General features: G+C 32.6%; 1 protein-coding gene across 2 annotated transcripts in view; it reads right to left on the bottom strand.

Annotated features, from left to right (window-relative positions):
* The window catches only part of LOC129232794 (cation-independent mannose-6-phosphate receptor-like), a 93319-nt gene that overhangs the window by 16276 nt on the left and 60170 nt on the right, over window positions 1-16873 (bottom strand). For both annotated transcript variants that reach the window (XM_054866895.1, XM_054866894.1), the window contains exons 12-15: window positions 14714-14823; window positions 12623-12708; window positions 9437-9586; window positions 559-628 (exon numbers count right to left, since the gene is read on the bottom strand). In XM_054866895.1, coding sequence (XP_054722870.1) covers window positions 559-628; window positions 9437-9586; window positions 12623-12708; window positions 14714-14823 — 416 coding nt within the window. The remainder of the gene's footprint in view (window positions 1-558; window positions 629-9436; window positions 9587-12622; window positions 12709-14713; window positions 14824-16873) is intronic.

Below are 16873 nucleotides of genomic sequence, written 5' to 3'. Positions count from 1 at the left end.
CAGTGTTCAACACTGCTATTTAATTCTTGCGTACTTTTGGCGTCTCTAAACCTGATCTTAGGATACTCGTATGACTTATATTGCTCTCCAGTTAAATTTTATAGTGTGTCTTTGTGTTTACCAGGAGGGTGAAAAAAAATAAATAAAAATGGATCTCAAAGGTTTAAAAAAAAAATCATAAGTACAGAAAGGAACCAATAGGAATGATGTCAATAAAGCTGTAACAAAAATGAGTGGTGGCCAATCGTAACCTTTTTCGGAAGAGGTGGGAAGGCTGTATTTGAACACCAAAACTATAAATTTTTGAATTATCTGAGAAAATATATTAAAGGGAATTTATCTCACTAATACAGGGATGCTTTTGATTTTGTTCAACACAATATCAGGCCTAAAAAATTATTTCTCCGACTAACACTTGACGCAGAACAGAGTTACTTTTAAAACATTTGTCACAGAATCGAGAGATGAGACAAGATTATTATGAATGAATGTTTTTTTAACATAAAAACCAGTTCCATGCAAAACAAGAGAATATAGCGAAAGAGGCCATTTACTTACCCTTTTGTACCTAAAATAAGGAACACTGACTCTCCCAAACATGCTTCTCACTCGAGAGGACAAAATAGCTCTGAAAAAAAAAATAATAATTTGAATTTTGACATCTTGAACTCAAATTATGTTTTTCGCAATCACGAGTGTGTGTATGTAGGCGTGTGTTTGTGTGTGGGGGGTATGTGTGTAGAGGGAATGTGTATGTGTGTGTAGGCATGTGTGTTTGTGTTTGTGTGCTGGCCTAAGTGTGTGGGTAGTTGTGTGTATGAATGTGTGCGTGGGGGTGTATGTGTGTGTAGGCATATGTGTTTGTGTCTGTGTGCTAGTATGAATGTGTGGGTAGTTTTGTGTATGTGTGTGCATGTTTTTGTGTGTGTATGTGTGGGTGGGTGTCTGTATGTATGCGTGTGTGAATGTATTTGTATGTGTGTTTGTGTTTGTGTATGCATTTGTGTATGTGTTTGTGTGCGTGCGTGTGTGTGTGTAGTTGTGTAGGAGCTCATGTGTGTTTGTGTCTGTGTGCAGGCATAAGTGTGTGAGTAGTGTGTATGAATGTGTGTGTATGTGGGGGGGGGGGGTAGGCATATGTGTATGAGTGTGTAGGCATATGTTTTGGGTCTGTGTGCAGGCATGAATGTGTGGGTAGTTGTGTGTATGTGTGTGTGTATGTATGTTTTAGTGTGTGTGTATGTATGTGTAGATGTCTGTATGTATGCATGAATATGTGAGCAGCTGTGTCTGTATGTGTGTATGTTTTTGTGTGTGTGTATATGTATGTGTAGGTGTCTGTATGTATGCATGTGTTTGTGTGTGTAGGTGTATGTGTTTGAAGATCAGTCAAATGAGAACAATAAGCAATCGTGATTGCTCAAAAAATATAAATGTATAAATCAAAATACAGAGAAAAACATGTTGTGCACATTTAACCACATTTGTCTTTTTTAGTTTGGTTTTCTCCAGCAACTAAAAAAATTCAGTCCTTTATATAGTGGGGTTACACAAACATCAAAAGGGCCTCTATCAAAAAGTTCTCAAACAATTTTATCGAAAAGTAACGGTTTCGATATTCATTTTACGAAGGTTGCTGAAGTCATGCCGTTTTGTTTTAAGCTGCCAGAGGGCCTGGTGTCTTCCAGTTTAAAATGTGATGGTTAACAATAAACTGTATAACTACATGCACACAGTAATGACACATTTCAGTTTAAAATGACCTGTCGATCGGCATGATCAGATATTAGTATTAGTTTTAGTTGTGATAATTATATGGTAAGTAATATGGCATACTAACATTCTTTTATGCGAAAACAAAATGCTTAGTCCTTTTTTTAGCTTATAATGAATGAAATTAAAATGCTGATTCCCCCCCCCCCATTGTAATAGAAGACATTTATTAGTGCACTCTATTTTATTGAAAAATAAGCTCTTTGAACAAGTTAAATGCATAACCTCAACATTGATAGGGAAATCATAAAGTACTGAAAATAATTTAGAAAATTATTAATGTGTGGACAATTTAATTACAAGTTGTCCAATTTCGGGGTATCTGCTACACTTCAAGTTTTGAAATCCATGACTTTCCCTGACTTTCCATGACTTCTGCTCGTAACTTTCCATGACTTACGGGATGCAATTTTTCCAGAAAAAAAAAAAAAAAAAATCATAAGAATATCTAAATATGTATTTTGTGAAAATTAAATGCAACCATCTGATCTATGCTTTGGGCATATGTTTAAAAAAATTCAAATTGAAATGAACTGTAAGTAGCTCAGCTACTATTATAACTAAAATACAACAATGATTAGTGCAACAATGACTAGTGACACAAAGGAAATAATTAAGAGTTTCAACTTGATTATTTTACTCTACCAAGTACATACATTTATTTATAAAAATCTAAAACTTCTGGAAATATTTTTTATATTCCAATAAATCATACAAAATTTTTACACAGGTTAAGAATTTACATAATAACAAATTCATCATTTTTTTTTCCAGAAAAATCTGATGTGATACACACTAGTTTTTCAATCACTTAAAATACTGAAAGAAAAGTTTTAGTTGCAAAACAATTTTTCAAAATAAAAGAAGCATCAAACATGCAGCAATAATGATCTAAAACTACTGGTGAACAGCAAAACATTTAAGCTTGATTTTGTTTGCTCACATTTTTTAAAATAAATATTTCATTTTATAAACAAATAATGAATCTAAAACTTATAAATTTTTTAAAGCTAGTAGTTTTTTAAAAAATTTGTGGCAAGCAATAATTTTTGAAAACACTAAAATTTTGCTTACAATAAATAAAATAAATAATTACTCAGAAAAAAATAAAATATTAAATTAAAGTAGTTGATAGTTAACCCATTCATGCCGGTTGGTACAAAAATATACCAACCGGGAAAAAAATTATAATTCGTCCTCACATGATGCTATCTCCCCAATAGCTGTACATTTTACATAGTAAATAATCACAAAAAGGTAAAAAAATATGTTTACTGTATCTTTGTTAAAAACGGTCGTAACAGTAGGCTTAAAACTTGAATAAATCATAACTCCAAAAGCATTCGTCTTCCGTCAAAAAGTAAAATGCAAGTTTTGCATGTATTTTAGTAATTTCAAAAAGGTTTAAAAATTGTACCATAATTGTAACAGTGTACTTGATTCAGATATACTTTTAAAACGTTGTTTTTATCTTTGTTTCGTGTTATGAATTCTGTTTTACTTTCAATGGTAGAAAATTGTACCAACCGGCGAATATGTAGTCACTGTCTTGCTTCGGGCAAATGAAGTGTTTAATCTAAAATTTGTACAAATAAGTGATATTTTTAAAAGATTTTTTAAGTATTTTAGTAGTGTTGTTAATTTATTATGGACGTCATGGACGCAAAAAGCTGATAAGAGGAAATTCGATTAAATTTGTGAGAGGATGGCGAATGTTCCAGACTTTTTGAAAAGAAGATTCGCTATTCATTCCGAGAAGATTGTGATGCATAAATATTCGGTTAAAAATATATTCAATTCGAAATTTTACTACATTTTTAGTATCGATTTTTTCAAGTTCATATTTCATAAAATTTTATTTTACAAGATGAACACATTTCTTTTTTCTTTTGAAATAAATGAAATTGTAATTAGAAAACTCTTTTATGTAAGTGTAAGTAATATTCTACAATTATAAATAATTATAAGTGGTAATCAATGCAATTATTGCAATCAAACAATAAATGTAAAATTTGCAAACAAAATGTGCTCACACCATACAAACGCCGGTTGGTAGAAAAATCTACCATAAAAATAAAAATAGAAAATTTAACGGGAAAAATTAAATTTGTATATAATGCACTTACTAGACATAAATAAATACTAATAAAATTATCACAGTTTATCGTTTTTTTCGAAACCGGCATTAATGGGTTAATGTGCATTGCCAGCTATACTACTGCCAAAGTTTTAGGATAGGCTACAGTACTGAAAAAAATCCCAATTCAAAATTCTCTGACTTCTTTATTTTATCGATGTCCTAAACGTCCTTAATTGGTTTTTCAGAGCAAATTTATTTTCTAAAATCTTCATTAACTTAAGACACTGCTGAAAGTTATCGATAATTTTTATAAGTCTCTTGAATCCACAAGGATTACTTAAAAGTTTTTGTGTTGAATGAGATCGGAAAAATTAGAAGTCTAAAAGTCCTCAGCTACACAATTAGACATATAAGGAGGATTAAAAATACTGCTTGATGCAAGATTACGAACATCCAAACGGTAGAATAACGTCGTCAAGAAAAATGAGTGAGTATTACAGAAGCAGATGTATTCAGATTTCGAAATGTGTGAAAAATCGGGACTGGTGGGTAAAAACGTAAGAAACCGCTAGGATGCGTAAATTTTGCCCCTACTTTGAAGAATTCAATAAGTATGCATGATCTTGAACCCAAAATCCATGACTAGATGTCAGTTTCCATGACTTTTGATCATTTTTTGCTGAAAATCATGACTTTCCATGACCATTTTCGATCTTAGTCGAAATCCATGACATTCCCCGACTTTCCATATGCGCAGACACCCTGAATTTGGAGACTTCTTTTCAAACAGCAGGTACACCTTCTTAAATCTGTTCCTGTGCACAACATATAGGTTTGTGCAGATATAGTTCAAGTTTTCGATTGGAAATAGTACATTGCATATATACCAGGGGTGTAGAGACGTACCGAGTACTCGATAACTACTCGGTACTCGGCATACTCGGCCAATTTACCGAGTACTCGGTCTCGGCCAAATTTTGATCAGATACTCGGCCAATACCGAGTAGTTGCAAAAAATTGAATATTGTCCAAGACAGATATTAAAATTTATAAAAAAGCACAAGCATATTTAATATTCTGCAATCACTTACAAGTCAAATTTAAATTTTGAGAATAATGAAGTTTTTAATGCTTCAATGGAATAAATCTTTATTTTAATGTCCCTACAGTTAATAAAACTTATTTATTAAAAATTTGGCAAAAAAGGTAAGTATAGAAAATATGGGATTTTTATATTAAAAATAGATTTTTGCTACAAACAAAAATTAGTTATAAGAAATATAAAAATACCTTTGCTTAAAAAATAAAAGGAAATAAAACAACGCTAAAAGCAGTGTAGGAACACTGCACATGTTTTGGCGTTACAGGGAATTCCTTTTTCAATGCACAAAATGTGAGCTTGTAGATTTAAAGGCATCCGACAGAAGTCGGATTTTTTAGTCGAATGTCTTTACATTCTTCAGCTCACATTTTATGCACTAATAAAGACGTTCCTTGTACCGCAGAAACACGTGTGTGCCGTGTTCCTGCACATTTGTTTTATTTGCTTTTAAAAATTATTTATGTTCGGCGGACTAGAACTATAATAGATTGGTATAGTTTGTTTTAATTCCAACTTGATTAATCATACCTTTCATTTATTTATTTATTTTTAATTTTAAAAATAATTTTTTTGTAAAATTTTTGACATAAACAAAATTTTTAAAATAATGCGAAATTAAATTTCAGCAGGAATTTTGTTCTAAAAACTTTTATATGGACAAAGAGGTCTATACTACTATTCCAATAAGTTCAAAATTGATCACGTGTGTGTCGGTGGTTCTTCTTAAAACATAATTGGTACTCGGTAACTCGGAATGAGTAGTGAAAGGCCGAGTACTCGGTAACTCGGTACTCGGCCAAAGTGCTACTTGGTACGTCTCTACAGGGGTGATTGTGAGTTCATCAAAAAATACCTGAAAGTTTCAAAGCGAGAACGGGGGGGGGGGGGGGGGGGGGGAGTAATCTTTGGCCCCTATTACTTAAGCGCACCTTTGCCATAGTATTAAATAGTTCTGAGTCAAAATATTGTGTGTACATTTGATTAAATTTTTAATGGGTTACAAAGTTACTTTTGAGCTGGTGTTATACAAATTATCTTGACATTTGTCCATCTTAAGGGATAGGTGTCCATCTTGAGGCTCTTGCAGGCATATTTGATGAGTATTATATAATTTAAAAAAATGCGGAGATAGGGAGATAAAAGCATAACAAAAAAAAAAAACATAATTCCGGTATTTTCGGACACAAAAATACCGGAAATACGTCCGAAAATACCGGAAATTCGGTAAAATACCGGAACACAATCACCCCTGATATACATAAACCGCTACTTCTGTATATACGGCCGGGGTAAACTTCAAAACTACTGGACCGATTTTAAAAATTTTTTAACCACAGATAGCTACATTATCAGGGAGCAACTTAGGCTACAACTTATTTCTAAAAACTTAGTTCAAAAAAGTTTATGATGGAGAACACAGTAAATTTCAAGTCATTTTCCCATTAAATGATTAAATATAAAATCTATTGTTACAAAAATTTGTTGCCTTACAACAACAACATTAATAGTGATCATGAATTTAAAGTCATTTAAATATTTGGAAACTTTACTTTTTGCACACTTAGGAAAACATATTAGAGGGCTCTTTTTTTTTTTCATGTGTGTGTGTGCGTACTATTTAATTAAATAAATATTACTCACGGTTTTTTTTTAGCGATCTTTGATTTTGCTCGTTCATATTTTGGAAATTCTTCAAATTTTTATATGCCTTAATGTAGTGCTTTTGTTTCTAACTGAATACTTTTTAGTTATTCATACTTATTGCTATTCTACTATTATGGGTAAGGAACATGCTCCATGTTTAATCACGTCAAAGCGGTGTGTTTTGACAGGGCCCAATACAGGCTGATTTTGCTACCGTTTTTCGGTACCTTCACAAAAATCTTGTTTTAAAATCGGTACTTTCACAAAAATCAAGTTATAAAATCAGTGGCTTCACGAAAACATCGAAAATTTCACAAAAATTCGCACTTTAAAATATAAAATTTGCTTCTATTTAAAACAAAATTTACTCATAAAATAAAATTCTAAGCAGGTTTATATGAACAATCGCTTAAATAGAAAACCTTTTTGTAGTATTTTAACTAATTTTTAGCTGTTTCTCGCCAAAGTGTATTTATGCAATATTATCGCAATCTTTCAACATCTGTTTTGGGAAACCGTTTTTCTCATAATTTCGTATATTGTACCCAGTACATAGCCCATTAAGATGAAATTACGATGATATTTTTCGTACTTCTTAGATTTTTAGCTCTCCCTCCCCAAAAAATGAAACCTGTTAAAAATAATACTAGATGATATTTACACATTTTGAACTAAAATTTCACTTGTTATGCTTCTCGTTTACAAAAATTAGCATGCCTCTAAAATTTCAAAAAAAAAAAAAAAAACAATGCTGATAAAAAAAACTTTCACAAAAATAGAATGATGCAATACTTTCACAAAAATAGGTAGCGAGAAAAAAATCCTGGATTGGCCCCTGTTTGAGTTTCTTCAGTTAAAACAGAAAACGAAAGAAAGTAAGGATTGTTTCTCACAATGGTGCCGTTTCCAAAATTTTAAAAGTATTTTTTTCTGAAAGAGCATGCTTAATAGCATAGGATCTGACCATATTTTAAATAATTCGTTTAAGTTTAATATTTTTAAAAAATTACTTAAATCAGTGCGCTTTCATTGTTTACCCTTCTGTCGTGTGACATCACAAATGATGAAATGCCTTTCAATGTTGCCATTTTCACAGAACAAAATATTTAATTCGCATCTTTACTCACATATATATTGGCAAAGATGGGGTTGATAGCAAGCGTGGAGCGCAATATTTAATTTGCTTCTCGATTATCATAACGTGGAACCGTGGTAGAAAGATGCGCCAAATTGCATCATTTGTGACGTCATAAAAACCACGCCTTGTTTTCAAAATTGACATTTTAAAAAATAATTTAAAACTAACTGTTGGGAAAATGAAAGTATTTTCTGGGTCCATGTTACCTTTTTAACTCATTCTATCAATTTCAGTGACTAAAAGTAGTACTTTTGACTGAAGGAAACAACCCAGGCAACGCTGGGTATTTTTGTTAGTACATACATAATCTATATATATATAAATGAATGTTTGTCTGTATGTCATCCATGAACTCAAAAACTACCCAGCAGATTTGGCCGAAACTTTCACCGTTTGTTATTTTTGGTACCGGGAATGTTTATGGACCGGTTCGAAAAAAATCCGATCGCTAGTTCCTTGTTTATTCCAATTTAAGTCACAATCCATTGGATAAATACGAATAAAATGATCGGCTGCAGAAATTAATTCGATCTCATTGATAAGAAGTTAGCTGTTGCCATTTTTCTTGAGTTTGAACAGATAAATTCTTTCTTTATTGTTTTATGGCTTTTCATGCAACGGGGGATTTAAAACTTTTTCTATTTGATATTTTCAGCGATGGATTGATCTTGCAAACTGCGTGAGTACAAAATTTGAGTATAGTCACGGCTTCACTTGATACCTGGAAAGATCATTATGAAAATTGCTATATACAGTCGGACCTCCATATATCGAAGTAGCAAATTGCCGGGAAAAAATTCGATATATAGAAATTTCGATACATGGAAACGATCTAATTTTCTCATAAAAATTTCCTAAAACATTAAAATTAAAGCTAATTTTCATGCATGAAACCCAATTTCTAATTTATACGAGCATCGGATTAAACGAAAGTTAATAATTGAAAAATTAACAGAAATTACATTTTTGTACCTTCATACATCTTCATTCTTGGCAGTTTAACTTGATCCACAACATTAGGGGGATTTTCGTTTTGACGATGTAATCCGAGAGAAAAGTAAAAAATCAATCTACCTAACTTGAATTATTTTTACTGAAGCTAAAAAGACTAGGAATGATAATCAACAGACAAAAAGGACAACTTGAAACTAATTTTACAGTGTTAGTGGTTACAACTAAAATTTGAAATAAACTTGAGGGAATTTAAGAACTCCAGAACGGAACAATGACTTATCTACACACCCCTCAAACCCAAATTTCTTATGAGTTTCTTAGGAACCGTTGGTAACCATGATTTTCTCCCGTAACCTTCATTTTTCATGAGACAAACAGTCTAAAGTAGGGGAAAAAAACCTACGAATGTCTCGAAAAAAATTTCGATATGTAGAGATTTTTTCGATATGTAGAAACAATTTTTCTATGTAATGAACATTGAAATTTGCTGGGATTTCGATATATAGAAAATTTTGATAAGTGGAAGTTCGATATATGGAGGCTCGACTGTATATGTATTTTTCCACGGAGAATAAGGTGCATCATATGCTCATGGAAGCCACTCGCCACCAGGTGGCACTGCAGAGTAGCAACTTCTGCCCCGTTCAACCGATTGTCATGAAAATCAGTATAGTGATGTATTTTTTTGTTGGCGTAGCAACGCGCGTGGGGTACAGCTAGTACATACATAAAAGCTTCAACTTACCTCCTTTCCGCCTTGAGCAGGACAAAAGCTATCGCCATGACGGCAACCATCGCAAACAGGACTCCCACCACTATCTCTGCAGTGTGGCTGGACCCTGCTTCCTGAGGAATGGGATCTGTCCTGTGCCCAGGCACGGGATCTGGTTTCCTCCTGAAAAACATCGAGAAAATGTTTTTTATGCTTGAAAATAAAATAAGAACTGTTTTAGAACGATCACATGACTTCCTTCTACAGCAATTTAAAGTTATGCCTCCATTATTGGCAATTTTAACGTGACTCAATAGTTAACCCTCTAAATATCACTAACAATGGCCAAATTAAAACCAGATTTAAAAAAAAAAGTCGCCAAATTGTCGCCAAGTTGGCGACCAAAAGCTTGGTGATATATTGCCAAGTTTTTGCATAAATTATAACACCACTTGAGATTGCATTGAAATAGACACTGATTTCCCCCAAAAAAGGTCTAAAAGACCCCCTTTGGAACATCGAGAAAATGTTTTTTATGCTTAAAAATAAAATAAGAACTGTTTTAGAACGATCACATGACTTCCTTTTACAGCAATTTAAAGTTATTCCTCCATCATTGGCAATTTTAATGTGATTCAATAGTTAGCCCTCTAAATATCACTAATAATGGTCAAATTAAAACCAGATTTAAAAAAAAAATCGCCAAATTGGCGACCAAAAGCTTGGTGATATATTGCCAAGTTTTTGCGTAAATTATAACACCACTTGAGATTGCATTGAAATAGACACTGATTTCCCCCAAAAAAGGTCTAAAAGACCCCCTTTGGAACATCGAGAAAATGTTTTTTATGCTTAAAAATAAAATAAGAACTTTTAGAACGATCACATGACTTCCTTTTACAGCAATTTAAAGTTATTCCTCCATTATTGGCAATTTTAACGTGATTCAATAGTTAGCCCTCTAAATATCACTAATAATGGTCAAATTAAAACCAGATTTAAAAAAAAAATCGCCAAATTGGCGACCAAAAGCTTGGTGATATATTGCCAAGTTTTTGCGTAAATTATAACACCACTTGAGATTGCATTGAAATAGACACTGATTTCCCCCAAAAAAGGTCTAAAAGACCCCCTTTGGAACATCGAGAAAATGTTTTTTATGCTTAAAAATAAAATAAGAACTTTTAGAACGATCACATGACTTCCTTTTACAGCAATTTAAAGTTATTCCTCCATTATTGGCAATTTTAACGTGATTCAATAGTTAACCCTCTAAATATCACTAATAATGGCCAAATTAAAACCAGATTTTAAAAAAAAAAGTCGCCAAATTGTCGCCAAGTTGGGAACTAAAAGTTTGGTGATATATTGCCAAGTTTTTCCATGAATTATAACACCACTTGAGATTGCATTGAAATAGACACTGATTTCCCCCAAAAAAGGTCTAAAAGACCCCCTTTGGAACATCCGAATGCAACCAAAAAGGGAGGTGCACAAATAGACATAACTAGGAGTCTACCTACCAAATCTCAACTCTCTAGGACATACCATTCTTGAGTTATGCGACATACATATGCACATACACTCATATGCACATACATACATACAGACGTCATGAGAAAAGTTGTTGTAATTTACTCATGGAGTGTCAAAATGGATATTTCGGGGGTCTATACGTTCTTAGGCACTTATCCAAGTCTGGTCGAGTCGGAAAAAAAACTCAATATTCATTCGGGGGTCAGTAAAATGGAAATTAAAACCGAATTTTGAGTGAAAATTTTTTCGCGAATACAATACAGTGAAACCTGTGTAAGTTGACCACTTTCGGTGCAATACTTTGGTGGTCAACTTAGACAGGTGGTCAACTTATAAAGGGGGAAATGATTATATTATTATTATTTTTTTTTTTTTGAAAGTCTTGCACCATGCATTCATTTTTTGACTAATTGACACTTACTCTTTCTGTTCAACTCACTTTCATTGTTTAGCATTACTTTGAATCAATAATATAAAATGTTATTCAAATATTTTTAGAGATTATTTTCCCAGAATGATGTATAGTATGTTATACAAATTTAAAATTTCAGTCTTATTATTTATGAAAAGTTACTCATTTTATATCAATAGTTCCTAAATATTTATAGTTAATCAAAAAATAAAAAATTTTTTTCGTTTAACAACAAAAGAAAAACAAGTTTGGAGAATAAAAGGGTTCTTAGTAGTTTTCCTATGTGGTTAAACTCAAAAGGAGGTTTAGTTATGCTGCTGTTTCATTAGTTGGTAAAATGCTGGTCTGGCATCAAAAATATTCTTTGAAAGCTATAAAAAAATAATAAAAATAATAATTTGTTGAATAAAATTTTAAAAAATAAACCAAGTGGTCAACTTACAAAGGGTTTTTTACAATACTCCAAACCAAATTTGGGGTTCATTAGTGGTCAAGATAGACAGGTGGTCAAGATAGAGAGGTGGTCAAGTTACAGAGGTTTTCTTTCATTATATAAGATAGGACTAATTCCGTTCCTGACAAAAGCGGTCAACATAGACGGGTGGTCAACATACAAAGGTGGTCAACTTTACAGGTTTTACTGTACTTCCTTTTCTGTAAAAGGAAGAAAAAAAAATAATAATAACACTAAACCCAAAGCGGAAAATAATCAGTATGAAAATAAACCAGTAAAACTTTTGAACCATCCCTTATTTTCAAAGGTAAAATAGAGTGTGCAGTATAAGAATAAACCAAGGATACAACCTATAGCATGCAGGTCCAAAGTGGAACATGGTCAGTTTTTAAAAATACCAGAAAATAAATATTGGGGAGAAAAAAATTTAATTTTTTTAAATTAAATGTTAACTATATTTGTTCAATTTTAAATTTAAGGTCCAATACAAGGCAATTTCATTGTTTTTCATCAGTACCACCTCATATTAGCAAAGTCGGTACATTAAAATAAAATATGCAATAAAAATGAAACCTACAGAAAACAATTGTTCAGCTTTAAACAAATAATAAATAACCATGAAAACCATTTCGAAAACCAATATCAAAAGTAATACTTTCTGAACTCATTTTCAGCAACTGCACTCGTTCGAGTTTTAGTCTGTCGAGAATTATACAGAATTAAATTTTAAGCGACACAATAACAACGTAAAACATAATACTGGATAAAAGAAACATAACACTCAATCGTAAATTTCTCCACACATAAAACCAATTACCTGTGAAAATCAGGGCACATCACTATTGTTTCCCATTCAAAGATGTAGTCACAATTTCCAGATTCATATAAAAATGTTGGAGAGCCCTAAAGAGGATTAGAAAATTGGAAAGACAATCAAAATAAACCTTTTCACAAAACAAATGAAGACTTTAACTTCTAATGAGGAAAAGTACAGTAAAGTAAACCCTTATTATATTGCGCTTCTTGGGCGACAAAGAAAAAGCGTCAATGGCTTATGCTTAGGACATTGCTCGGAAAGTATTAGTTTCAGTTCATTCATTTGTATACTTTTACTTCTATTAATCTTTAAGATATAGTTCACAGGTAAAAATGTTTTCAGTCGTTTCTGTTTTCTATTTTATAGCAAAGCATTCGGCATCACTCACTCTTCGGTTTTTAGTTGCGATCTTGCCTACACCGTCAAGTTAAGAAATTAAGTTTTAGTTATTTCATTATTTATAATTAAATGCATTTACAATTTTATTTAAATTTAATAATTTTTAATGAACTTTTTTAAAATATAAAAGTTTTCTTTTTAATGAACAAACCCAATCATTGAAAAAAAAAAAGAAATCACCAATCATCGGGAAAGAAAGCAGCTCAATTTCTTTTACTTTATAAAGAGAGGACATTTCCGGGCTTATTGGCCGTGGTCTAAATGAAAACGAAGAAACACCAAATGTTTCATTGAGCTCTGCGGCTGACATCATTGGTGGATGGATTTGAAGTGACTAATGAGTTGCTCAAGTATTTAAGTCAAACCGCTGGTGGGTCCCGGTTCCTTATTGGACGGCATTCCCAAACTGCTGGGGGATGCTGGTTCCTGATTGGATGGCATCCTTCTGTTGGGTGGCGGTCTTCACCAATTGGTGAACTGATGGAAAATGGGAGTGGCTTCAGATTCGAAATGGGAGTGGACGTCAGCCTGTTTTAAGTCATCGTGGGGAGCAAATCTAAGGGCAGAATGCCATTTTTTTGCCACACACACAAATTGAAGTTTTCTTTCCCGCCATCCAACAGAAGGACGCCATCCAATCAGGAACCAGCATTCACCAGCAGTTTGGGAATGCCATCCAATAAGGAATCGGGACCCACCAGCGGTTTGACTCAAATACCTGAGCGACTCAAGCAACCCATTAGTCACTTTGAATCCATCCACCGATGATGTAAGCCGCAGAGCTCGACGAAACGTTTAGAGTTTCGTCGTTTTCATTTGGACCACGGCCGATGAGCCCGGAAATGTCCTCTCTTCATATTGACGCTGGCCTTGAAAGCCTTAAGCTGTCTTTTGCTTTACTTTTATATTGTTACAAATTCCGTAAATAGTAATTATTTTTGTGATTAATTTGTCATTATCTAGCTAAATTAGGCGTTTACTAAATTATCTTTCATCTAAAATTATTGTAGCAACGTAACCTGTAAATAGTTTTTTGTAATGAATATACGGCCCCCGTACATTCGGCCGAAGTATGCGTCCCCTCATTTCTGAATGATAAAATTTGTGAATGGAAAAGAAATAAAATAACGGTCTACGATTTTTTGGGAATCTTGTGGAATATTTGAGAGTTCTCTTTTGGTGTGTATAAAAAGCCGTTACGCATGATAAAAAGTCAGTCTCGACTGAGAATTTGTACCGAGAGTGTATTAGCTCTGATTATTGCGAGGCATTTCGCTGTGTTGTTTTGCGTATTTGGATGAAAATACGTGTGTAACCGTTGAGTTCACGGTATTGATTGATATTTGCTTAATTTCTGATGATTCATTTAGCAGTTGTTAACGATCTCTCCTGTACATAGTGTAAATAAACCTCCTGTGATTTTCTCAAGAAATGTGTCGTCCTTTCAAGAAAGTTGGAAGTCGCACCGGATCCGTTACAATATACAGCTAGCCAGTGTCTATAAATATCATGAAATAAAAGCAAGTGAAAAGGTAGTGGTGTTGAGTGCTAATGCGAAGATGGTTTAGAAGTTTTAAAGAGAATTGATTGTGTGATTTTGGTGATCAATGACATTGCCCATTCTTAGCTGTGACAACCTCCAGAATCCATTAACTCCTGCAATGTCGGGAATAAGTCCATTGGTCTACTCACGATTCCAGCTGCAGACACGCACTGGACATTGATGAGAGTGGTCACATTTTTCGAGCTATTCTTCCCGCAGGGTCTGGTGTGGGACACAAATGACATGTGGAGCTCAGAGCCTGGGAAGAGAAAAAAAAAAACCTCAGTTAAATGATGATGCAAAAATCATGCCAGAAAAATTTTGTTGAGAATCAATATTGAAGCATTTTCAAAATAAATTAATCCAAAAATTAAAAAAAAACGGAAATATGTATTGAACGTCTGATAATAGTGAAAATCAGATCTAAATACATCCTTTTCTCTTTTATTATTATTTTTTCATTCCAATACAACTTTACAAGTGCCACTAGTTGAGTCTCCCGGCTTTGCACGGTCTACCTCCGAAATGAAAGTTATGTCAAGTGGTGCGTGCTCAACACTCAAGCTTGAAAAAGAAAAAACAGTAAAATTTTGTGGCAGGTTGCAGAAAAATAACCAAAAAGTGAGAATTTTAAATATCCCAATTAAAAAGGAAAAGCCTTTAAAACAAAGTTTACTTGAATTTTACTTGTTCATATTCGAGAAAAAAAAAGGCAACACATCTTTCGTCTCAATGATTTTATTCAAAGCTTTGAATTTTAATAAAAGCATTGTTGCAGAAAGTTGAGATGAAGCACTGAATAATAATTTGAATGGAGGAAAGCCTTCGAAAAACGGATTTTATGTCAAAATCTAAGTGTTATAACTCAGTTTATAATTGATATCTCCGCCAATTATTATCGGAGGATTTTGTTAAATAGTCAAACATAAAGACGGGAAGATGACGAATCCATCTATACCTGGTTTGACATTGTACCTAATTGCTGAGGCACAGTAGTGTAATGATTACAAAAAAATATCCTTAATATAATCATAATTTGATGAGAACAATAAAGGAAAATTCATTTTATGTCTATAAGCTAAAATAAGTCACATAAGGCATAATTAAGTTTACCAATGCCTTTAAATCTGTTATTGTTATTACCCCTTTTCTAGCATGAGTCTTTAAAAACTGAAACATGTGATTTTAATTAATGGTAGATTAAAACCATTATGAGTGTTTAATCTATCATCTAGACCTAGATTTAGAGTCAAAAAAATTTGTTTAAGATTTTTTTTTTTTTTTTTTTTGTAGTTGGTGGTTACTCAGAACAGAAAAAAAAAATCATGTTAATGCATTCAAAAATGATTTTTTTTTCTTTTTTAATGTGAGTGAATGCCTCAGGAAAAATGAAGAAAAATGGTTAACTGCTTCAGTCTGGTTAAAAAATTTTAAAATTTAACAAAAATTTCCATTTTTGAGTTCAAAAATTGGGACGACTTGAACACTAAATCGATCCAGCAGAAAAAGCCATTTTTGTACTGCTGCTATATCCATAATATTTAAGAGAACAAAACACTACAAGAAATTGGTGTCCTTTTTCGTTGTCACCATGCCAGAAAAAAGTTAACACAGTCGAACCTCCATATATTGAGCTTCCACATATCGAGATTTACTATATATAGGAATCCCAGCAAATTTCTATCTTGATTACATAGAAAAATTGTTTCTATATATCGAAAAAATCTCTATATATCAAAATTTTTTTCCATACATTCGTAGATTTTTTTTTTTTTCCACTTTAGACTGTTTGTCTGATGAAAAATGAAAATTACGGGAGAAAATTATGTTCACTAAAGGTTGCTACGAAACTCATAAGGAATCTGGGGTTGAGGGATGTGTAGATAGGTCGTTGTTTCGTTCTGGAGTTCTTAAATTCTCTCAAGTTTATTTCAAATCTTAGTTGCAACCAGTAACACTGTAAAATCAGTTTCAAGTTATCCCTTATAACCATTGATTATCACTCCTAGTCTTTTTAGCTTCAGTGAAAATCATTCAAGTTAAAGAGATTGATTTTTTACTTTTCTCTCAACTACATTGTCAAAACAAAAATCCCCCTATGTTGCGGATCAAGTTGAATTGCCGAAGAATGAAGATGTTTGAAGGCGCAAAAAAAAGTAGCTCTGTTAATTTTTAAATGATTAACTTTTATTCAATCCAATGCTCGTATAAATTAGAAATTGGGTATCACACACGAAAATTAGCTTTAGTTTTAGTATTTCAGGAAAATTGTATAATAAAATAAGATCGTTTCTGTACATAGAAATTTG

Source organism: Uloborus diversus, unplaced genomic scaffold (genome assembly GCF_026930045.1).
Source record: "Uloborus diversus isolate 005 unplaced genomic scaffold, Udiv.v.3.1 scaffold_14, whole genome shotgun sequence".
In the NCBI taxonomy this organism is placed as follows: Eukaryota; Metazoa; Arthropoda; class Arachnida; order Araneae; family Uloboridae; genus Uloborus; species Uloborus diversus.
This window is presented reverse-complemented; position numbering and strand designations above follow the sequence as displayed.